This window comes from Macaca nemestrina, chromosome X, assembly GCF_043159975.1.
Source record: "Macaca nemestrina isolate mMacNem1 chromosome X, mMacNem.hap1, whole genome shotgun sequence".
Lineage (NCBI taxonomy): Eukaryota > Metazoa > Chordata > Mammalia > Primates > Cercopithecidae > Macaca > Macaca nemestrina.
The window spans coordinates 149693148-149718895 of record NC_092145.1 but is presented as its reverse complement, the minus strand read 5'-3'; the positions used below and the strand labels follow the sequence as shown (position 1 = coordinate 149718895).

Genomic DNA, 25748 nt, shown 5'->3' with positions numbered 1-25748 from the left:
AAAAAATAAATAAAATAAAATAAAATAAAATAAATAAATAAATAAATAAAGTGGTGACAAAAACAATAAATATATGACCGTCACTAGACTCCATTTTGTTCAAATACATCTAAAATGATTCTACAAGGCACTAGTGCTTTTACAAACTGATATGATGTACTAATTAGTATACCACTATCATAGTCCTGTGTTCATGAGTTGTCACAGAAACAGAAATAAGAGTGAAAATGTATGTGGAACAGAAAAATGAGAATTTGAGCAACATGAAAAGAGCATGGGAAGTCTTACCTGGAAACATCTTTATTTTCTACCCTCCTCAAAACTGGCCCTGACAACATCTTGAAGGGAAACAATCACAGGTTGATTAAAAGTTTCAGAACCTACATCTTTTCCCCCTTACTTCACTTCTCTTTACTAGTCTTTGCTCTCTTTTGGCTTAATTTTTCAAAACAAATCCTTTTTATTTCTTAAAGAAGGTCAACACATGCCTGAACAACACTTTCCTAACCAAATGGTTTTGTGCATGCAAACTGGAGGAAGTGCATTCACAGGGATCTAGCTTCGTCTGAGGTTTTCAGCAGGGGTTAATATCGAGGGGAAAAACATCCGAGCTTCTGTGATACTGCCACAGCTGTAACTGAGGCAACCACAGGCTTGAACCCTTTTGCTGAGGACATTTCCTACTGACATGGAATAAAGAAGCCCCTTCCTTGCCTCCTCTTTGAACTCATATCACATAATCTTATGGGAAGAAGCCAGAGGACTGCTATGAGGATGATTTTCCAGACCTTCAGGCCACCAATGAGTTTGAAGGAAAAATAAAAGGAACTTACTATTTCTGCTGGAAAGTGGTGAGAAGGCGGCTATTTAACCACCCTATCTATTTAAAGGGGAAAAAAAACTTCCTTATTCTAGCTGAGAAAACAAATAGAGACTTATCTGTTGTCATGGGCTATCACTGGTTAAAGTTTATTATGAAAATGAGAAAAATTGCATGTGTTGAACTGGAAGCTAACATGGCTGTCAGCTCAGAATCAGTGTTCTGTGTTAGATTAGGGCTAGAAATCTTATTACTGGATTACTTTCATTTGTTTTCCCTGTTTAGCTGCCATTTTTCCAGTCATTAATAAAAATGTCTTATGTCTACTCAGTAAGAATATAAGTCATATTTTTCTATCAATAACAGTGAGTACATAAAGCCTTACTGTACGAGATGACTTAAAGAGTCAATTCATTAGCTAAACCAAAACAAAATCAGTGCAACCAATGTTTTGTTTTGTTTTGCCCCACTCATATTGGGAGGAAAGTTTTGGAAAGGTCGTATTTTAGCTCATAGAGAGCCCAATAATTCTCTCATGTCTTGCTCATCCATGTTACAACCCATATAGAACAGAATACATTCAACCAAGTGTTATAAGTTGAAGATTTAGCCAGGAGTTATGTGCATAAAGATACTCAATGGAAGAAATGTCCCTTAAGTCTTGGTACTAGGGACATTTGGGTTTCTACTGATGAGTAGGTTATTTTTACCCTATGGAGCCATGAATCATGTAATAAATAATGTATTTCTGTCTCCAATGACTGCTAAGAGGCTCAGAGAATTAAGGCTCCAATTGAGTTGGTGTTTTTAAGCTTGGGGATGCCTTTGTGAGTTTTGCATCCCAGCTTCATCTTATCACTCTTTGTATCGTGTTCCTTTCCCCAACATTTCAAATTACTTACAGCATCTCTAATTAATTACTTACTATGACATTGTTTCACTTTATATATTTTTCAAGCTGCTTCAAAAAATTTTTGGACTGATGTATAGGTAGGGGAAATTATACCTACATTAGTTGTTGGGGGTGGCGGGCTGGTGAAAAGGCAGTATGCCCCATGAGAGCGTTTAGTTTGGTGAAAACAACACAAAATAAAACAAAGACGATAATAACAACAGCAAAATTAAAGTTGCCACAGCATTTGTTCCTTTGTTTTAACATCTCTGATTGGATCTGATGAAGTAGAGGTGAGAGAGGAGGAGGCAGAGGGCCATTGTCCCTTGTCCCTTTCCTCTATTCTTTAGGTCTGCAAGATCTCATTGAGTGGTTGTGAAGCGTGAATCCCTGGGCAGCAGCATCTGTCTCACCTGGGAACTTTTTGGCAATGCCAATTCTACAGCTCCATTCTAGGCCTACTGAGAGGACTGGCTACATCATTTGTGGAGCCCGGTGCAAAATGAACATGTGAGGCCCCCATGTTTAAAAAGCATTAAGCATTTCAAGATGGCTGCTTTCAGTAAACCAAAGGTGGGCTGCTTCTCAGTGTGGAGTCACAGCCCTGAAAGCCAGCTCTGACTATTAAAAGGGAAACTCAGGGTGGGGCCAGCAAATTGTTTAAAGAAGCCCTCCAGGTGATTCTGATGCACAGGGATGTTAGGGAAGCTCTAATAACCAAACCTTATTTTCCTCTCTCAATCTGTAGATGTGACAGTGGGCTAAAGGTCTGCTAAGAGCCAAATCAGGAGGGAAACCAAAGATGGTAGCCAAAACTGCAGCATTGGCTGCCCTGGGAGTGAATGTGGTGGTCCTGACCTTGGGGTTACTGAGGCCACAGTTAGGGGAAGGAGGAAGAGTGTCCCCATCTTAGTTGATTCCTGAACCTTGTCTGTCTGCCTTAAGCAGGATCCAGACAACTGAATGTAGTGTAGTCCCATTGTGGATCAGAACATGTTGAAGTGAAAGGGGGAGTAGGAAGGACCAGTGTAGTGTTCTCTGCTCTTCTGGTTCAGTCTCCTAAGTCAAGCCGGCAAAGTGACCACAGCTGGGCCCTCCATCAGGGAGGAAACAGCGGGGGGTAACTGAAGCGAATCCCTGGAGGTAGAGGTAGATGAGGTGTCTCACAGTAGACACAGGCTCTGAACCTCCTTGGGATGGCTGGGGTCACAGCCAGGGACATAGACAGAGGGGGCATCCAATGAGAGATGATGTCTTCTTTTCAAAGTTTCCCCACCCCCCAGTGTATCCCAGCCATGGGAGGAGATACAGCCTGAATACACATGGCAAGCAGTTTGGGAAATATACTTATGTGAACTATCCCCTTGGCCTGTGAGGAGAGTAAAAGTTAATATTTATACAGAGTTAATTATGTGGCAGGCACTGTACTAAGCTACTGTTAACAACTCTTCTTTTTCCTGACCTGAGTCCGGGATTGAAAGAAACAAGGAGCTGACTGAATGCTGAATACCATGCTCTCTAGCAGCAGAGGCAGTTAGGGTTGGGATCCTTCTAGAATTTATTTGGTAAATAGTGTTCAACATTATTACAAATCAATAGTAAAATGCTCTTTCTTACTTAGAGTTAATGGCCTTTTAAAATGTTTAAAATATTTCCCTATCATTTTATTGTCTTAGCAGAGGTCAGGAAGTGGCAGCCAAATTTGCCTAAGAACCTATGACCAAGAATTATCTTCTCACATGAAAGCCCACCGATTAAAAAGAAAAAAACTGTTTTATTCACTCCTCAGGACTCTCATAACAACATAGGCAGTTCATAGATTAAAAAATAAAGTAGTGTCATTCTATTGTTTTGTATCTGTCAGAAGCAAATCCAGGATCAACACATATACATACACATACACATATATACATATACATATATACATACACATACATATATACATACACATATATACATACACATATATACATACATACCCAGCACACATATATACATAAGACACACGCACATACATACACATATTCAGACATAAACACACACATACATATATGCATAGACCTATGCACACATATACATATTCATACAAACATGTATATACACATGCACATAAATATGACAGACATGTACACGTATACACAGAGACATATTACATATACACATACATGCAACGATATACACATGCATATATACATACACCCACTTAGGCAATACAGTTGGAAGTAAAGACACAGAACAGAGGGAGAGAGTAGGATTGCTGAGTGGAGACTGGAGTCTGGAGAAATTTCCAGAGACTTAGAAGCAGAACTGTGAGGGCCTTTCAGAGCACATCTGTCCTGTAATGGGGGCTCGGCATCCAGTCATTGTGGACACCTTCATTACACACCTATACTTCCTGTGTCTGTCCATTTTCCATTTTCTACTTCTAAATCTTTCTATTCTATCCCAGTTTCTGAAACATTTCTAAGTTTATGGAAGCTATTGTAAAAGCAGCTTGTCAAATGTATAAATCAGGTAAAATCTATAAAGTTCTGTAAGATTTTCCATATAAAAATCACAAATCAAAAAACAAATTCTTGTAATCCAGAAATTCTGCAAGAAGACAGGGTGTGAATAAATCCAGGTGTAGTGTAGTGGAAATGTGGATGGTAAAAGTATATAGGAAAGGAAATTTCTCTGGCCCTGAAACCTAGAGATAAAAGTGAGAAAAGAAAGAAAAACCCCCTTCCAGGCTACAACTGTCAGAGAAGTGGTTGTCTGCCAGGACCAGGGTGCCTGATAAGAGTCACTGATCAGAGTAAATATTTCATGTAAATAGATACATGAGTATTTTAATGCCTTTATTTGGGATGCTGAACTCAAAACTATCTTCTTAGTGTTGGATTATCCTGGAGTCAAATCTGAGAGAAGACATTGTGGTTGCTTATCACATTTTTCGGACATACCCAAAAGATGGTATGGTTTTCTAGATTTGACACTGAGTGTCCTGTGGAAAATCACTAAAACTCCTCCTCCTGGACTCATTTCTCCACCAGTGTTCAGAAATTAGAGTGCTGCCAATTGGAGCTGGTTTGTAGGAAGGTAATGCCCACTCAAGAAGCCCCCAGAGCTGACTCATAATGATGTGACATTTGATAGATTGAGGTTCAGAATGTTGGGTGGATGGGTTGCCAGTTGACATGAGTTGGCATCCAAAAGTGCCTGGTGGCTTCTCTTTCCAGTCTCAGAGCATCATGGATTGAGGTTGGGTGGACAGGTCACCAGTCTACATGGGTTTGCCTCTATGCACGGAGGGTTTCCCCGTTAGATCCCCAAACCCCAGGACCATCTACAGCATGCATGGCCAATCTCAGCTAACCAGACAAGCAAGGATGGGCATGGAGAGCGAGTCACATTCTCACCCTTAGCTGGTCCCTCCAGGTCAGGGCGTAAACATGCTGGCAGGGTACTGTGGGCAGGCCTGCACTGCAGCCGGAAGCACAGAACTTGTTCTGGGGACAAATGGAAAACTCCGGTTCAATCACCGGATGGGGCCTGCCCAGCACCTTGCTGAGCTGCCCCAGCAAGAACTGTGGAGATTTCAAATGTGTGTTGGCTTCATCCTTGGCTTAATTATTTGACTGATAAGTTCCAGTCTGTTGGAACTGAAAGCATTGTATCATCCATCTTGGATTGTATCAATGGAACTGAGAAAGGAATCCATTGCTGGAGCAGCTTTGGAATCATGAAGAATGTGCACATTAATCACCATCAGTTCTACAAAGCCTCCCTTACACAGATTGCTAGGGATAAAGGCGCTCCACTTCAAAGAAGAACTGACATGGCTCTAAACTCCCCACTGGATGATGAAGTTAACACCCTGGGCATAAGGCTTTGGTGAAATTTGTCCCCCCATTTGTAGTCCTTATTAATTCCCTCCTAATATCTCTGGCATATGGAGCACTTATGACAGGTGAAGATAAGACAGTGTTGTCTTCATTATTGACAGAGGGCCTGATAAAAACATCTTCAAATTAACATTCTGCAAATTTATAAAGAAGCCGTGAATCACAGTAAAGGTGTGAGGAAGGAAGGGGTGATATGATAAATTCTCCCTCCATCTTGAATGCCTTTCCATAGAAGGCATATATGCACACATTTTGGAATTTTTCATCATGGAATTCTCTATTCCACATAAGCTTTTTCTACAACTATCTGGCTGGAAAGGCTTTCTTGAATGGAGTGTGTATGTTGGGGGAGGGGGGCAGGGGCAGTTAATGCTTCATAATTTCCAGGGTATTGAGGCCAACAGCTACTACCACTCAATAGGACTCTTTGCTGTTACACTGTACTGGTAAAGTCAGATTTCTTGTCTGAAAATTTCCTGAAACCCTTTCTGATTTGAAAAATCCTAGTAAAAGAAAAACAAAAATTATAATCTGTCACATAACACTCCATGGATTTGTGAAAGAAGATATTTTTAATGATGAGCTTTGAAAGATTAAAAGAAATGATCTATGTGATATTTATTTGGTAAGTTAAATGTGATACCTTTAAATTAGAAGAAAGCCTAATGCTCCCCCAGAAAGCAGATTTGTCATTCAATAGGATGAATATCTAGCTAAACAATACAATTATTTTTCAGTACTGAAATTTTTTTTTCAGACTAGTACAGATCTTCAACCATGCTCTTGATACACTAGTCACCAGTTCTGCTATTTAAAAAATTTTTTTAATTTAATTTTTTTCAGTAAAAACTTTGTGAAGGCCACTAACAGAATTAACCACAATGAAATTTAAATATATATACCTGAGTTTAGTTCATCCATATCTGCCTTCTCTCCAAACGCAGTTAAATTTGTTCTATTTTGATCTTGTTTCCAGAGTATAGAAGGGAAGATACTTTATTTGGCCTTATTTAATTAATATTCTATTTCTGTGTAGCCCCTGAGGTTTGCGAGAATAAGAGCAAATCTTTATATGTTTCCTCAAGCCTATATTTAAAAATTACAAGACTTGTTATTGAAACTAGTTACTGTGTCACCGATGATCTGAGCTCTGCTGAGTTCTCCTGAGCTCCGGATTTATGGGGGATTTTCACATTAATCATGCTTAGTTCTACAAAGCATCCCTTATGTGGAACTTAGGGGCCCGAGATGCCTCAGGCAAAAGAAAACTGTGTACGTCTATATACATGGTTTTATGTATAATTTTTTTTTACCAGAACATGAAAGCAGTTGAAAAAATTGAAGATACATTCGAACCTATAACATTTATGTTAAATTTAAATGTTTTATTTATGCCCAAACAGAATTTCCTTATTTTATTTCAGGTTAATTTAGTTAAAACTTATTTAAGATTGTCACTTGATCAAGAGAAACTGTCAAACATAGCAATTCTCTCAGTTGGAACCAAGATAAACAAAGCAGATTTTGAAAATCTTGCTTTGGGAGCTGAGGCAGGAAGATCGCTTGCACCCAGGCGGTTGAGGCTTCAATGAACCATGGTCGTGCCACTGCACTCCAGCCTGGGTGACAGAGAGAGACCCTGTCTCAAAAAATAAATATGACTTATGAGTTGCTTCCATTTAATGCAGCAGCACATATTTTACCTTTTGTTTCAGGTTCTATGACTAAGCATGGCTAGTCTTTTTAAAATTTTGATATTTTCTTCATCAAACATTTTTGGCATTAGCTTGGATTTTTAAAAAATATTACAGAGGATTGGATATTCCACCCACCATACTTACTTCTGGTTATGTGTATGAAATTATGCACCTGTAGTCTTGGAGGGGGAAACAGAAACACTATTTTAAGGCGTTTTTGATCATTCCGTTTTGGACTTCTTTAGATCAAAAGCAACAGGAATATGAACTCTTTGTGATGTGTCCTTGCAAACGAAGGAAGTGAGCCAGAATTTAAGTGTTCTAAAATAGGAGTTCTTAGTCAACGGGTCCATTGTCTGTTTTTATGGGCATACAGGGCACAACAATCCCCCTGAAACTCTATATACATGTTTGTTAATTTCCATTTTTTCCAGGGTTCCATTGCCCAAATTATTTAGACTTGAGCTTTAGATCTGGAATTAGAGTGTTATACCTTTGAATGGTTTTGCAGAAAACTAATGATCAAGATTATGAGAATGGTTAAGAAAATCATACAACATCCATGGGATTAGACATTATATTGATAATAAAATTTACATTTATAAAATATTTGTGAATAGCTGCATACCAGGTATCAGGAAAACAAAACATAATAAGAATTTGTCATTAATGGAAAAATGCCTATGATCTTCATAGTTGTACATGGCAGTTCTCAAAATGTATTCAGCCCATTTTTAAAAAATGGAAGTTTAGAAAACCTTTTGCAAGGATTGTATGTAATATGACCATTTTATTGGTTTTTCAGAAAAGAATAGAAGGGGAGAGGCCACATTTATTGAACATCTAATGTATACACAAAATCATGTGGTCTGTTTTCTGTATCTTTTCTCATTAAATGTGCAAAGGCCATTTCCCTGTTAATTAAGGGAAGTATCTTTATAGTGAAATGTTTCTAATTATGTAGAAGTGGCACAGCTAAAGGCTATTCAAGAAAACACAATGTTACATGGTTCCATCACATTGATATTTTTTAATTCTAGGCCTAGTATTTAGGTTTCTTTTAGTGACAAAAATGTACCCTCGTCCCATAATGATAGTTTTAAATGTTTAATACTTCGAAATGTATTGATATTCTATTTGTAATGATGGAATTAAGGCAGACTCATTGCAAAAATGTCATTACCTAAGGAAGTTATGAAGAAGAAAGATCAACCCCAAATCCCCCCTGCCCATAGAAAATCACTTAAAAAATTTTCGTGTATCTGTTTCTAATTTTCATGTATGAGCATTTGTGTGTAGTTTTGTCACTGCAGAAGAGAATTAATAGAGACACAAAGACTCCAACTGTTAGTTTGAAAATGGAATCTACCTTAATTGTTTCTGTTAAACCAAAATTATGGTATGGTATTGCTTTGGACTGAGCTTCTGCACTAGGCTTCAACACACCAGACCAAACCAAAATGAAGTCACTCATGCTAAATGCCACATTATCACACTGAAACTTTAAGGGGGCAGATAAATCTCAAAGTGAGTCTATTTTTCCTGAAAATAGGAGATTCCAGTCTAAATAACTTGATGTTCACCAATCCTTTCTTATTCTTATTTTTATTTTTATTTAAAAAAAATTTTTAAGTGTTCCTCTTGCCTCAGCCTCCCACATAGCTGGGACTACAGACATGCACCACCAGGCCTCAGTTCATTTTTCTCTAGTTCTGTTATTTGTTCCTACCTTACACAAAACCCACTGCATTGCAGAAGGGCTCTCATTCTGTTTTATACAATGGAGGCTGCCTTGTTTGTGAATCCCAAATAAAAGTTCATGACATCTATAAGTCAAAAAAAAAATATTACATTGCAATATAATCAATTTTAGTGACTGAGTTTTCCAGCATTCCCTTAAATTCTGTGTCTAGGCAAGTGTCTCACTTGCCTGTCACTAAGTCCCAGTCCTACTGTGATTCCTTTGTTCTGTTGCAAATACTCACGTTCAACATATGCTGTCCTGTTTGATTAACCTCCCATTCTCATTCCCTATTTCCTCACATCCTTAAATCAAAGGGGAGGGGAACTATTTTAAGTACCTTTGAAGAAAAGAGCATATATAATGCTAATAAATATACCTGACAAGTATATATATTTTTAAATCAAATTCTATATTCTTCTTCTTCTTTTTTTCTAGAGACAAGGTCTTACTCTGTTGCCCAGGTTGGAGAGCAGTGGCATAATCTTGGCTCACTGCAGCCACAAAACCCTGGGCTCAGGTGATCCTCCCGCCTCATCCTCCCGAGTAGCTGGGAGTACAGGAATGAGCCACCATGCCCAGATAATTTTTAAATTTTTCTTTAGTAGAGCTGGGGTCTTGCTATGGTGACCAGGCTGGTCACAAACTCCTGGTCTTGCATTCTCAGTCGTAAAAATCTCTTCTAATCTCCCTCTGGCATCCCATTTTGGTTGAAGTCAAACATTTAATCAGACAAGCATGACAAAAAACAAGGAATTATCCTTTAACTCCTCCAATACCGATGTTGCATAAAGAAGTGAAAAACCCAAATCAAAACAAAACATTAAGTTCCCAAATATCACTAAACGTTTGCTCTTTCAAAACAGAAATTATAATATTTTCTTGTTCTTGGTTTTACACTCTTTTGAAAACTTGTTTCTTTTCTCCAAATAAAATCTTGTGCAGTTTCCACTTGGCCTCACAGGAATGTAAAGCTTTATTTAGGTACGTGAACTGGTGGCAGAGAACAGAAGCTTCAGAGAAAAAAAAAAAAATCAAAGGGTTAGAAGCAAACATAGTGTTTGCTTTTAGACACAATGCTATAACTTAAAGTGAATGGGTTCTCTCTTGTGTCATATTGCCTGGAAGGTTGCTATCTCCTGAAAACCAAAGTAGAATCTAGTGATGGCCAAGCCTTTGGTAAGTAGTTGTAAATGAACAAATTGATGATGTTTATTATAAGCCAGACTATATTCTAAGAGCATAATTCTGTATTTAAGTTGGTGCTACTTTTTATCTCTAGTTTACAGATGAGGAAACTAGAGAAAGAGAGATCTATCTATATATTAACAGATATTAACTCTTAACTAATAGACCACATATCTAATAGCAATAGAAATGGAATTCAAACTTAGGCAATCTGGCTCTGGATCTGAAACGGTAACCAGTCTATTAAACTACACAAGCATGTGTTATTGACAGATAACTGACTACACAAACATGTGTTACTGATGGATAACTGACTTGCCAATGCAGTCAGCACCATCTGGCAGTTTAGAGTACTGTAATTTACTATAATTTAGCTTTACAGTAATCTATTGTCACTGCTTCTTGACTTAAGCACCACCCCTCAGCCTGCCATTTAAGGGCTTCTACCTTCAGTGCTGGCCAGCCTCTTTATTGTGCCCCCAGCTAGCCAACATATTTACTGTTATGTCCAGGTCCTGGTGCGAGCTTCCCAAATATCCAGGCCTGTTTATATCCTCCACAGTCTTCAAAGTTCACTGCAAATCCTTCCTCTTCCCAAAAGCCATCTCTGAGACTTCAAATCACACCTCTTTCCCTTCTCCAAACTCCAAGTGGATTCATGGTCTGGAGCATTGGTTCCCTTCCTTTGTCAACACAAGGATGCCTTTTTAATATCAAAAATCACCCAGCTCAAACTCCTATGTGATACTAAATTTGTGATATCCAATGTGGTGGATCTAAGCTAGAGGATCTTAACCCTGGTTGCTCATTAGAATCATGCAAGAGACTTTAAAAAATCCCAATGTCCAGATTGCAGCGCATAAAAATGAACCAGAATCTCTGAGGGGTGGCCCAGGCATAGTTGTTCTTCAAGCTCCCAGGTGATTCTAAGGGGCTGGTGAGTCTGAGAGCCAGTGGGCCAGCACCTATTGTTTTGCATTCTACCCTTGGAGGCCTACTCCAACAAGTCTGAAAGCTCCTAAAGGCAAGAATACACTTTGATATTTTAAGCTTTTAAAACTCAAAGTGTGGATCATGGACCAGTAGTATCAGCATCACTTGGGAGCTTGTTAGAAATTCGGGTTCATAGACTACCTCCCCAAGTCCCACTGATTCAGAAAGAGCATTTTAACAAGATCTGGTGATACCTACGCATAGTAAAGTTTGGGAAGCATGAGTGAGTGAGTTTAAAGCACAAAAAGATCACCTACTTTGGGAGGCTGAGGCAGGTGGATCACAAGGTCAGGAGTTCGAGACCAGTCTGGCCAACATAGTGAAACCCTGTCTCTACTAAAAATACAAAAAATAGCCAGGTGTGGTGGCATGCACCTGTAATGCCAGCTACTTGGGAGGCTGAGGCAGGAGAATTGTTTGAACCCGGGAAGTGGGGATTGCAGTGAGCTGAGATTGTGCCACTGTACTCCAGCCTGGGTGACAGAGCAAGACTCGATTTCAAAAAAAAAAAAAAAAAGCAACTACAGCTGGAGAGGTAGCACTCTCAAGCCTCAAAAGATCACTAAAAGTAAACATTCACGTATGCATTTTTACTTCATGACATCATTCTCTGCCTTCTGGGCTGTTCCTTGTCCTGTACCTAGAGGAACACAAACAAAAACCAAACATTTTCTTCTCCTAAGTAAGTCTTCCCCCAGTGTTTTCTGTTCACTGGTAATGCTAGTCTCTGACATACACAGAGCTTCTATGGGCTCACTCTTCTTTTCTTGGAAGCCCTGACACTCACCTAAAATCTTGGTCTAGGGTCTGCTTACCTACACCTTACAATTCTACTTCTTACTCTTACGGATAGGGAACAGAAGGGGCTGGACAATTGTACAGCTTGGGATGGGCTTAATATGTGTGCTTCTTCCTTTTCCTAATAGAAGAGAAAGAAAGGTTCGCTTTTTTACCATGGCATTTATATTCAGAGAGCGTATTTGAAAACCATGTAAAAATAACTTCTATCAACTGTTCTTTAAAGTATAGTATTTATCTATCTAATAATGCCACACAAAAGCAGAAATTTGGCGAGGCAAAAATCAGTGGTTTTCTTCAAAAGTGTGTAGTTTATAGCTTTCCCATATACTACTAACCATATTATAAGTGCAGTTTAATGAGGGGCTTATAAATAGAAATGCCACCATGTCTGTTTTCTGTACAAGGGAGGGAAATAAATGAGTTTATTAAAATTATGGTGGTGCGTGATCTGCTGAAAAGAAAAGTCATTTGTTAATTAAGACTTATACCTTGATGAGGGTTAGAAATCTACAAGAAATTTAGGTGTAAGCCTAATTCTCTGATCTGAAAAGCAAGATCATAAAATACTAGCTCATCTACACAATTTGAATATAATTTTATTCACTCATGGCTTTTGGGGCTTGAATTCAGGCATTACTTTCAACAGAATTTGGTCCTATTTGAATCAGAATTTGGCCTGATAATGAATGGCCCAGACATAGATTTTTTAAAGTACATCTGAAAGGATAATCCAATTAAAAGGTCTTCCCTGCTAAGCTAGAAATGGAGTGAAGCTGAATTTAGTTGTGCTATCATTGTAATGACCTGGGAAACAAGGAGGTTGAACAACATGGAATTCCTTTTCACCAAATTTCTCTAAATAATGTAACTTTTTAAGTATCTGAAATAATCATAAGTGAAAATCAATTTATCAAGTTCAACACCAATATACAGGAATACATTAACATGTGTTACTGTTCATAAGACACCATCAATTAAGACATGCCATTATTTTAATTTGTTTATTTATTTATTTATTTATTATGATATGGAGTCTCACTCTGTTGCCCAGGCTGGAGTGCAGTGGTGCAATCTCGGCTCACTGCAACTTCCACCTCCCGAGTTCAAGCGATTCTCCCATCTCAGCCTCATGAGTAGCTGGGATTACAGGCGCCTGTCACCATGCCTGGCTAATTTTTGTAGTTTTAGTAGAGACGGGGTTTAGCCATGTTGGCCAGGTTGGTCTCAAACTCCTGACCCCCAGTGATCTGCCCGCCTCGGCCTCCCAAAGTGCTGGGATTACAGGTACAGGATTACGTTAGGAGCTTGTCGTTGGTTATAAGATTAGTCTCAATTTCAGAGATGATAGGGCATGGGAGAAACATGTCTTAGAATTGCTGAAATTTAGTAGATTAAAAGTATAACAAAAGTGATAATTTTATAAGAGCATAGCAACAACTTTTCCTGTCACAAATTTATGGTTTGGTGTCATAGTAGTAATACTACTCCTGGTTAATGATGCTATATTATGCCCTTAACTGGTATGCCAAATGCTCAGCGTCCCCACACCCTCTGCTTCTGCAGCAAAGATTGGAAGTAACCATAAAATCTGACTAATGCAAAAACTCTGCACTCCTCCTTTGGGAGCAGAAATGGCAGCAAGCCATAGCCTGCAGCATGGCTTGCATTTTACTAATTGCAAACATAAGTGTATGTAGAAACCCATGTGCATCTTTATCAAAATAATACTAGGTATAAAAAATGGGAGAGCTAAGAGGGTGCACACCTCTAATTTCGAATGGGCACCTAGGCCTCAGCTAAGGTCTGTCTTGTGGTTTGATAATGGGTTAATCCCACTGGTAAAGCTGCACAAGCAAGATGCATCCAGGCGCAGCCTTAAGGGCCCCTACGCATGCTTATCAGCATTCTAGAAGTAGAATCATTGACATGCATTATAGTCCCTTGCCAGTAATTTAGTGCTTTTTCCCTGTAAATGAAGTCAAAAGACCCTGAGAGGCTAGAGAAAGCTGAAAATGAAACAGAGAAATCTTGTAATGTGGTTTCTAATTTGGTAAGTGGATTGATGGGACTGAAGCATTTTCTGGTTAGATGGACTGATCAGAATCGTCAAAAACGTGCCAAAATTCCACTTCAGGTCACCCTGCATGTAGTTGTGTGAACGTTTCCAATTTCTCAGAAATGGAAATAGAAATCTCCAATGAGGCTTTAGAAGATGCAACACTGGAATACTCACGATGACTGGGAAGCCTTTCTTCTGAGTAAATAGTCCACGACGTCAGGATCAGTCTCTAACAGGCTGATCAGCACTTCGTTCTGGAGATCTGGGGGAACCTGAAGGAGCCAAATGTTGAGGCATAAATAAAACCATTCCCGAAATAGGCAAAATATGGTCATTGACAACTTTACTGTAGCATAAAACAGAGCCTTAAAAGTTGCAAGAGAGCAGAGTGATATGCTGGTTAAAACCAAAGCTATGCCAACCCATGCAGCTGCTTTAATTCTTAGGACCAACTGGATGATTACCAAATAGTCATATTCAATCCAAAATGTCACCCCTCATATGCCTGGAGATACAACTGAACCACTTGGATGCCTTTATTGCTCAGGCTAGATTTTCTTGGTTTTGAATAAGGAAAATATCATGGTTCAGAGAAATAGTGTCAATAATTTATTGCCCAAATGGGGACACTTTCTAGAGTTCACATTTATAATTATGCCAAGACAGCAGGCAGAAATGATGACTGTATTGGGCAGTTCTGGAATATATGATCAGTTTATTAAGAAGGCAGGCCCTTGAGCCAGACTGCTTAGGTTTGAATCTTAGCCATACCAGTCACTAGCTGTGGGAACCTTGACAAGGTACATCAACAAGGATCTTCCTAGATCTCAGTTTCCTCACGTGTAAAACGGGGATAACAATAGTACTCGCCACAAAGTATTGCTATGGTGATTAAATGACTTATTATATGTTGAGAATTTAAAACAGTACTTGGCCAATGGTAAATACTCAAAAAATTGCTGGTTACTACATTTGCATATGTCACTTTGTTATTCGGTGCCTGCCTTTACTCCTTTCTTGCACCAGGTCCATCAATGATGAAAAGTTTCTCACTTTGTAATTTGTTAGGCATCCAGTAGAGTTCTGTAGATGAGCATCATATGTTTTTCTAAGTCTAATCCATCCACAGTACATTAGAAGATGGCCTCACAACCCTAAGTCATCTGTGTGGAAATGGTCTATAAGAGATGCTTGAACCCAGCTCTGACTTGTGGTTTCTTATTCCATAGAAGCTGACAGCTCAACCAAAGGAAACTCAAACTATTGAGAGAAAATAAAATTTCAGTCTGATTCTCTCACACGTGAGCTCAGAGAGAAGACTTTTTAAAACTGCAGGGACAAGTCTTCTGAAAATAAGTGGTTGGCGGAAGAATTTGCGTCTTGCCTCTTGCAGAACTCTATGGTTCTTGGGCTCTGAGAATCTGGAAATAATTTTATTAATAAAAACAGGGATGAGAAAGCAAGGAAAGGCGTTCTGTCTCTTACAAGTCTGTTCCTCCTACTTCATCATGAACCTTCATTAATGACATTGCCAACTTCTCATCACACAAGCTCAAGATCTCAGAATTGTACTAAAGTTTCTCTGCATCCTCTCTCCATTCAGAGCCAGGAGGCCTACTAGACGTCATCTCTGTTACTTCTTTTCTCCCTTTTTCATTTCAACTGCAGTGACCCAAGTTCAAGCCCTCATTAGCCCTTTGTAGTGGTCATCTGTTCATCATTAAAAGTCTCCATTTCCCTCCTCTTATAACAGTTATACACCACGTTCCCTCTGGAAAACCAACTGCTACCCAACCCTTAGCTTGAGGGTGAAGTGTGTATCCTAGTCTAAGTCTATTGAGCCTTCCATTCCCAGATCATCATAGTTGCCTGAGCAATGGGCATGTGACTCCATTAGAGGCAATGAAAAGCCTGGAGGTTTCCCCTGAGACTTCTAAGAGAGGATGCAGGACCTGTATCCATATGAGGCCTGCTGATTGTGCTGACAATTGAGCAAACAATACCAAGAAATAGAGATAAAAGGGATGTCTTGATATCATCTGAGTCCTGGGACAAGCTATGTCTGAAGCCATATTTGCTTGTGGATTGTTCAGCTATGTGAGCCTTCAAATTACTTCAGCTAGTTTGAGTTTTTCATTGCAAAGAAAAATACATACTTGATGAACCTTTGATACAACAGCTTGCAAATTTGTGTGCTATTTCCTTAACATGTGCATCACATTTCTTCTCTACGTGGTTGTCAGAATGCCGTGGTCAAGACACTCACTTACTGGAAACTCTTTTTATTCCCGTGGCTGAAGCCATCCACTTGCTTGCTCTCCTCAATCTGTCTTTCCCATCTTCTCCCCTAGCAGTTGTTCCACACAAGCTCTACTTCAGCACCACTGTGCTTCTCTATCAGGTCTTCTTTTCCCTCCCTTCCTTTCATTCATTGCATAAATGTTGAGTGAATGCTTCCTGAGTGCCAGGTACTGGATGCTGGGAATTCAGTTACGAACCAAACAGACAAGAATTCTTGTCTTCACGAAGATGATAACAAATGTGGAAAGACGGGCATTAAACACACATACAAGGAAAACACAGAGAAACACAAGGCAAAGAAGGGCAATGAGAAATGCTTGGGAAGATGCAGTTTTAAATAGGATTGTCAGTCCCAGAGAAGCTGACATTTTAGCAGAAAACTGAAATTGATGAAGGAGTTGGAGAAAATCATTCTAGGTAGAAGGAAGGAAAAGAAAGCCAATGATAATGGTCTTGGGTCAAGAGTGATGAGGAGGCCTGTGAGGCTGGAAGAGAGTAGGAAAGGAGGCAGGTGGTAGGAAGGAGTCATGGGGCCAGGACCAGATGTCATGAAGTCTTATGGGTCATGATAAGGACTTCTGTTCTTACTTGCAGTGGGTGGGGATCCACTGGAGATTTTGAACAGATGACTAACATGAAGCAGCATCACTCTGGCTGCTGAGTTGAGAGTAGAATGCATGGAGCCAGAGATAAAGCAAGGAGAGCAGAGAGGGGCTGCTGATCTATCCAGATAAGATGATGGGTCCTGAACCAGGACGGTGAGGTGATGAGAAATATTTCCACCATGGACATAGTGAGGATAGAGGTGATAGCATTAATTTATTGGATGGAGAGAGAGAGAGAAGGAGAGGGAGAAGAAAAGATGACCTCAATGCTTGGGGCCTAGGCAACTAGAAAGATGGAGTTGCTGTTGACTGGTTTGGAGAAGCTGCAGGAGGAGAAGGTTGGGGGTCAAGTTTTGGAGTGTGGTTTTGATTTGATAATGTTTAGAGGTCTGCGAGACATCCAAATGAAGGAGATATCTTGTAGATAGTTGGCAATAAGGATTCAGAGTTCATAGGAGAAGTCTAGGTTGAACATAGACATTTAAGAGACACATATAGATGATATTTAAAACCTTGTGACCAGCTGCAGTGGCCTGGGAATGAAAATGGGGAGAAGGGGAATGACAGGATATTTAGGTCAAGGGTGAGATTATTCTCTTACTGTATAAATTAAACAGGAAGACATCATTTTTACTGTATTTTTTTTCAAAGATCATCTTCCAACAGCCATGTGCTATTATAACAGTTTTTTAAAACGTAACACCTACAGGGTGAAAATGAGAAGAAAGAGAACTCATATTTTTTTTAATGAACAGCAAAGCAAAAAATAATATAGGACAAAAATATATGTCCCAATCTCTTTTTTAGAAGATACTTCCATAAACAAATTAGGAAAAGTACTTGCATTTTCATCCAGTTAGTTTAATTTAAAATTTGTTAGGCTTAGACATGTAATAAAAAATTTCGCTCCAAGCACTAATCCATTCCCATTTGGATTTAATTAAAGAATAAACAATTAGAGTATGAGGCCCTTCAGAGTGGTGCAACCATGACAATATTAATTCTTTGAGAGTATGTAGTATGTCTAAGATAAATTATCAACTTGGATGCATTATTAGAATAGGTTTCAGAAGTATCATTACTTAAAAAATAACTTTCCATAAATTTTTGTTAAGCTAGTCTGCAATTCAGAGGTTTTCCTCATTCAACTAGGCGACCAATCATAATTATTGAGGCCTATTTTATGTAGCATACGTGACTCTTACTTGGTAACAAATGCAAATAGGAAGGGTCACAGTTATAAATCTATCTATAGTTTCCTTTTAAAAGGCCCATGGTACCATTTTGGCTTGGAGACACTATTTACAAATACATAAAAAAGATATAGTTTAAAAATTTAGATCCATGTATTACAGGAAGGCAAATAGTATTTTCCTATGTATTATGCAAAACTACAGTGTATATAATTCATTAGTTAATTTATGTATAATCCATTTTGTTACATAATGATTTAAGGTAGCTTCAAAATTTATGTGATTAAACCACATTTTAAAAAATAAAGGAATGATTCAGAAAATTGGGGTCAGTGGGAAAATGAGGTAAGAAATTTGAAATGTTGCCTGAAACTGATTTTTTTAATGTTCATACCACAGCACCCAGTACTGTTTTCCTATAATTCCTCTAATCTTTGACTATAACTGCACATTTCATTTCCTAACATTTAATAAAAATGTCAAACTACTGGCTCAGTTAAATTGGATGAACATTTGTTTCTCTATTAATTTAGGTACTTACTAGAGAAACAAAAGTCAAGTGAATAAACTAATAGGAAACAGAAGCTTGAAATAAGTAAGAAAGTAATATCTAGGTAGACCACTGACTTAAGCATAACTTTTTAGGAATTAGGATGCTGTAAAAAAATCTGACTGAGGCAATAGCCCCTGAAATCCAGTTTTGGCTCTGCTGTTTATAATTATTACTTAGACACATCAATCACCTTCTTTAGGATTCTGTTCCCACATCTGAAAACATATGCGTATTCATTTTCCTTAATAGGGGTGTTATGGGAATCAAAAGCGCCAAAAAAAAAAAAAATTGAAAATAGATTACCAATTGCAAAGAGATATAGTAATAAAATGTTTTATTAGAAATAGATGAAATAAGTTAAACACTTGAAAAAATAAAAGCAGAGAACATGGAGATGGACAATATTTGTTCTGCAATTATTATTAGTTTTTATTAACAGTCATCCATTTGCTTTCAGAGAAGAAGCACTCTCTTCTCTTTTACTTAACATTTCTTTTGGGTAACTCAGTTATAGGATTTTCTCTTGCTATGTCTCTGCTTCCAATCCCCCTCTGAATTTCTAGAGTTACAGCCTATGGCCTCTTGGCCCTTCAACTGCAATGGTCTTGAAGCCAGACTCTGTGTAGCCTCCCCCTTCCAGTTCCTTTTGCCAGACCTTGAATCTTCCCACCATTCACATCATTAGAAGGTAAGTTTCCTGAAGGCAGAGATTATCTGATTTGTTTACCCAGAACTGAAACAAGCTCAGAAATTTGTAGTTTTCTGTCAGCTAGCCTCCCTCAAAGCTAGGGCAAGATCATGTATGCACATGCTGGTACCTGAAGGGGGCATATAGGAGCTTCTGGAAAAGGTTATCTTTCCTATTGAAAATGGGTGCATGATAAGAAACATCATCTCTTCATTAATTAATGCAATAATGGCTGGAAGAGATGCTGTTATCAACTGTAGCCATTTTGCAGCTGAAGATGGCAGAGCAGAGACAGCAAAGTGCTACCGAGCTGCTGAAACTGTGCCCCCCTATATTTACTGTGTCACATAATAGATGCTGATGTCGAAAGCCATTTGCAGTTGACTATTGTTCTCCTTGCCAGTCAAATGTTTCCTAAATGATGTCTCATTTTCCTCCTCTAACTTTGCCTTCCTACTCTTTCCTCTCTGGAAGCTTTTACCTGCACTTCTATGACCTTCACCCACTTATTCACTTACACACTGTCACTTGCTCAATTTTATGCTCTTTCAGAATACAAGCTAGGGTGGTGATTTCTACCCAATGGATGTGCAGTGAATGTTGCTGAAATGGCTAAAAAAAATAATAATCTAAAATCACCCAGGATTATGGTCTGCATGTGTTATGTTACCCTTGTCTAGATGTTTCTATCTACTTATCAGTGGTACCAATACCATGCTGCAGCACAGTCTTCTTGCTATTCATTTCTAGAGTGGGAAAATAAATTTTCTTTCCCAACTGATTATCATCAGAATTTTTCTAAGTTCTTAAGCTATTTTTCTTATCAATACAGAAACTCCCAAACTTTTTGAAAAAGATAGCTCAATAATTAAACAATGTTTTCATTTTCTGCTTCTGGAATTTTTGTATATAGCAAAATGGGAACTAAGGAGAAGGGTAGTGAAAGACATATTACATTTTTTAAAAAATCAAGCAATTCTGCATATTAAAAAGAAGAAACAAAACCCAGCTCAAAGTGATTCTTCATTTACAATTCATTGTTTCACATCAAAATCTCTACTGGGCTTTAGTCAACCATGTAACAATTCTAGATATTTTCTAAGGGTACCATTTATGGTCGTGTTTATCTGGAGACTCAGCTCCTTAGATTTTAATGAGTTCCTTCAAAGCATAATGCTATTCCAAAAAAATCAAAAGAACTTTGGCCTCTCCAGCTTCAGAGAAAAAAATGTAAACACTGCACATATGAAAGAATAAAACTGTCACAATTAAAATCTACCCGATCAAATTAAAAATGAAACCTTGAATTATTGCCTAGGGTATGATTGCTATGAGGTAGTTTATTCCATAAACCACTGAGAGAGAAAAATGGTATGAGTTTTCTCCATTTACTAAGTCACCACAATAAACCATTAAGGGCTTTTCGAAGAGCTATTCCCAGGACCCAGCCCTACTGTGCTTGTCACTGGGTGTTCCACACCAATCCACCACTTTACACTTGACCAAGAAAGATGCTTTAGTATTTAAAACCCAGCAAAAGTAAATATCACTGGAAATCATGATGGCATTTTGTAGTTAACAAACACACTAAAATAAATCACTTTGGCTGTTTATGGGAGCAAAAGCTCAAACAAGGACAGGCCCAGCTTAGAACCTTTGGCGTGGCTCTGTGGTGACAGGTGGTTTAATAATTTAAGGGGATCTGGGTGCACAGGAGGGTCAAGATGCATTACATTTGGCAAATATTTCTCAAGTGCTTGATACATGCCAGGCAGCATGTTTTGGCAATTTAGGTACATTAGTGAACAAATACAGTGGAAGAGTCCAGGGCTCCTGGGATGATGTTGGAGGATAATTCAAGCAAAGATGAAAGAAATCAGCAGTCTTTGCTCCATGGCAACAGGTTAAAGGAAGTGGAAAAGATTCAGGAATAATTTACTTCTGCTTCCTTCCACCTTTGTGGGACACCAACAGTACACATGTTCTGTCTTTGCAGACAGGGCCAAAGTGAGCAGGCTATAGCAGGAACACTTGCTGGCTCTTGAAGCCATCTGCTGGCCTGAACATCAGGGGTGCTATTAGTCCAGCAGTATTACTGCTGTTAAACGTCTTCATTCCTCATTTTCAGATTGGCTGAAATATATTTTCTTATTCTTTCTCCACAAATGGACTCCATATCTGAGATACCACATCAAAGTGCCTCTTCTTTTGTGTGAGGAGGCATCATGCTGTAGAAATAATTAATTTAGTCACTGCGTCACTTGGGCAAATGAACTTGGCTTACTCCTCTTGAAATGGTAGTGAGATTTAAACAAGCCAATGATGTATGTAATGGGTAGCCCATCCCTGGCACATAGACAGTGGTATTTGTGATATATAGAAAAGGAAATGGAAATCATATATAATTATGTGGATATACTGGGAGGGGTGGTTTCTTGCTTGATGGCCTGGATGAATGCTTGACTCTTTGACTTGGCGTGCAAAGAGGCTTTAAGAAAATGCGATTTGCATCGGGGAATGAAGAGAACACAAAGCAAAGTTTGGCTTCTGACTTGGAATCCTCATCACAGCCTCTGACCCTTGCTCCCAGTAGTGCTCATTTGAAATTTCCCACGTGCACTAAGCTGGTCCCCAGTTCAGGCTGACAACTCAGTGGGGTGGGAACACACTGGCTTTCCCACGTCTCCACTGCACTCCGGACTTTTCATCAGCTTACAAGGGTGGTGTCTTCTCTTTCTTGCCCTTCTCCTAAGAAGGAGCCCTAGTAAGAATTGTTTAATATCAGCCCTTAGAAGAAGCTGACAGTTTTCTCCATTTGCTCTGAAGTTCTTACTAATCCCAAGAGCAATGATGAGTTTTCTCTGGAATTCCCAATATTAGTTACAGAAGCAACAACTCTCAGAACAATTCATGTATCAATGATTTAGCCAGTGAGAACTTTCTGGTTAGGATAATACCAATGACTTTGTCTAGATATTCATGATTCTTATCCTTGATTTCCAGTGCTCCCACAGAGTATCATTTTATGTTAGCCAGTTTTTCAATAGGTGTTGATATCAGAAGTGGAGGGTCATGACTTAAAGATACGGGAATATAAGCAGTATGGACACTGGACAAAATCCAAACATCAAAAATACATTTTTTTTCTAGTAATACAGAATTGCAGTATTTATTCAACAAATAATTACTGAGCACCCATCTTCTGCTATGTACTTTCTAGCTGTTGTGAATGTCAGTGAACAGAACAAACAAAAATCTCACCTGATGTAAATGACGAGTTGATGGGTGCTGACGAGTTGATGGGTGCAGCACACCAACATGGCACAAGTATACATATGTAACAAACCTGCACGTTATGCACATGTACCCTAGAACTTTAATTAAAAAAAAATCTCTGCCTTTATCAGGTTTGTATTTTATTAGGTTTCAATAAGCATAAAAATAAGTAAATTATATAGTGGGTTAAAAGGTAATAAATGCTATGGAATAAAAAGAAGAGCAGAGTAAGGGCCTAGGAGTATGTATGTGTGGGATCAGGTCACAGCGTTATACACAGTGGGCAGAGTGGGCTTGATTTCCAAGAAAACACCCAAATATGCTTTGATAGAGCAGGCACCTTATCACCTTAATGTAATAATAATAGCAGAAATCTTTTTTTTAATGCCTAGTGTATGTTAATTCTGTTCTAGGTGCCTTAAAATGTCATTTCTAATTCTTATAACAATCCTGTAAATTAGGTCATGTTGTTTCATCTTTTGGCTAGGGAAATTAACTGGGGGGGCCCAAGATTACATACCAAATAAGTGGCTGAGCAGGGATTTGAATTTTGGTAGCTCATATTCCAATGCACATGGTCTTTCTACCATACCAGTGTTTCCCAAGATATGGTTTCCAAAGGTGTGGTTAGGAAACTACCAGAACTCTGTGGAGATCTTCACTAGAAAGTGCAGATTTCTGGACCCCATCCCAGTGCTGCTCAATCTGACTCTCTGGAGTGCATCCTAGGAATCTGAATGTCTAAGTTTCCTTGCAACTCTGCTGCACACTCAAGTTTGAGAACCACCATTATAATCTACTGCCTTCGTATTTTGATACCTGTGGTCATGATATCTGCTATTATGATCTATTTCCAGCTCAAGAATTTCCAAACCAGTACCTGAAAAGCAAACAACCAATGCAAAAGACTGTCCTAGCCAGACTCTTAAATTGTGTGTCAACCTCTGCATCTAGGTGCCTCTTCTGTATTACAGGACGAAGCCAGGTTCTTTTCTGCCCTTTTCCATTAACTCAGAGAGTGGCCACTTGAAAGAGGCAGTCTCAGCATCAGGAAATGAAGGACGATAGAACACTCAGAACAAATTTTGGGTCCCTGCCAGGCCTCTGTGAGCTTCTATAGCCCTTCCACCAGTTACTTTATGGAATCACTGCCTCCAGGTCTGTTCTGCCTTCCAGGACAAGCTCACAGCTACCTTTCCTAACAAGTCTTCCTTTCTAATGCTAATAGAAGTGACACCTCCCTTTCCAAGCTCCTAAACCCAAGGACTGTGAAACTGCACAATAACTAACTACTTTTAACCATCAGGCCCTGACTAGCTCATCCTTCTTTGGAATTATAATAATTCTGAAAACTTCTTTAAAAAGCCAAACAAAACAAAACAAAATAGCTATATACACGATTACATTTTTGTCCACCCATGCAGATCAGCTTTGCTGACCAACCACCAGCCTTGGTGTAGCCAACTAGTTTCTGAACTGCCAATATGCCAAGAGAATCCAAAATGTGATGAGATTAATTTTCTTCTGTGCTTTAAAAAAGGAAGGAAGGGAAGTCAGTGCTAGGGCATAGAACCATGCAGATTTTAGAACCAGAAGGGATCTTAGCTATTATTCATTCAAATCTAGTATTTGATAACTAAAGAAATAGAAACAGAGGAAGATGAGGTCATGTAGCCAATATATAACAGGGACAGGACGATAGTAAATTTTCTGGTTCCAGAGTCAGTTTCTTTTCATAGACCAAGGCTTGAGATATTTGTGTCCCTCTTCCTCCCACTGCACTGTTATTTTTCTGAATATATGATTACTATAATCCTTCTATAGAGATCAAGAATGATTATATTAATGGTTAACTTACTCCAAGAAAGGTATCCTTAATTTCTCCATGCCCAAATCTTTTCATACGTAAAAGGAGTAAGGCTCGGTAATATGGAAATCATATGTCACAGAACAACCATTGAGTCATTCATTAATTCAACCAATATTTATTGTGTTCCTACCATGTCCCAGGCACAGGGGTAATGCAGTAAAGAAAGTACTACAGATAGAAATGGACCCAAAAAATCATCCTGTCATGTAGTTTACATTCCTAGGGAGCAGGGAACATAAAACGAGAAATTTGTAAAACCCAGTGTTAACAGTGGTGAGTGCTAAGGGGAAAAAGCAGGGAAAGGAAATAGGGAGTGATGATGTGTGTGTGTGTGTATGTGTGCGATGGTGGGTGGAGGTGCATTTTAGACAAGGTGGCCAGGAAAGGCCCTATGAGAAGTAAAGATTGTAACTGGAGACCAAAAATATGAGAGAATGTCGACATCAATCCCTACAGAGAATGGCAAACAAAGATCAGATTTGGGAAAAGCTGGAAAAGGTAGAATACTGATGTTTTTATACTGTTGTTAGTAATTCAGGTGGCATGAAATGGAAAGAAAAGGTATGACACAATTAAAATGGCAGCAGCTGTATTTTCAAAGAAGCCAGGAAAAGTTTTGTTGGTATCTGAGTTGAAAAGAAATGCTCGATGATATGTGGTTTCATATAAAGGAGAATTTTACTTAGATAATAGAATTAACTTTGATGAGAAGTATTTTGTTAAAAATAATCCAGAGAACATGAAGTAATGCCAAGACTACTTGGCAAGATGATATGTGACTTAAACTTGATGAAAATGTTGAAAAGTTCTGATATTTGATTCATCCAAATATGTAGTTATGAGGATTTAGGCTGAAGTGTAAATTTTATATAGAATCAATTATTAATTCAACATTTTTTGAGAGCTTAGCATATGCAACCCAGGGGCAATGCTTCAAAGACACAAACAGGAGATGTCCTTCTACCTTAGTGAACTTTTCATTTGCTCTTCCTCCTGGGCATCCAACCAGGACGCATTTCCAAGCCTCCCTTGAAGTTAAGTGTGGCTTGTGCATAAGTTCTGGCCAATGAAATTTGAGTGGACAAGATGGGTGACCTTTCTGGGGTTGCCTGTAAAACCCTAAAAAATGTCAGAGCCTCGAAATACAAGGAGCTGGGATTCCTAAATCACCACCTGGAAGGTTG

The 25748-nt window shown here is 38.7% G+C and overlaps 1 protein-coding gene across 7 annotated transcripts in view; it reads right to left on the bottom strand.

Moving 5' to 3' along the window:
* Positions 1-25748, bottom strand: part of LOC105478119 (Rho GTPase activating protein 6) — a 542515-nt gene that overhangs the window by 7509 nt on the left and 509258 nt on the right. For all 7 annotated transcript variants that reach the window (XR_011618239.1, XM_011735126.3, XM_071088688.1 and 4 more), the window contains exon 10: positions 14253-14350. Coding sequence is in view for 6 of the 7 variants with exons in the window: in XM_011735126.3 (XP_011733428.1) it covers positions 14253-14350 (98 nt within the window). In the remaining variant the exon portion in view is untranslated. The remainder of the gene's footprint in view (positions 1-14252; positions 14351-25748) is intronic.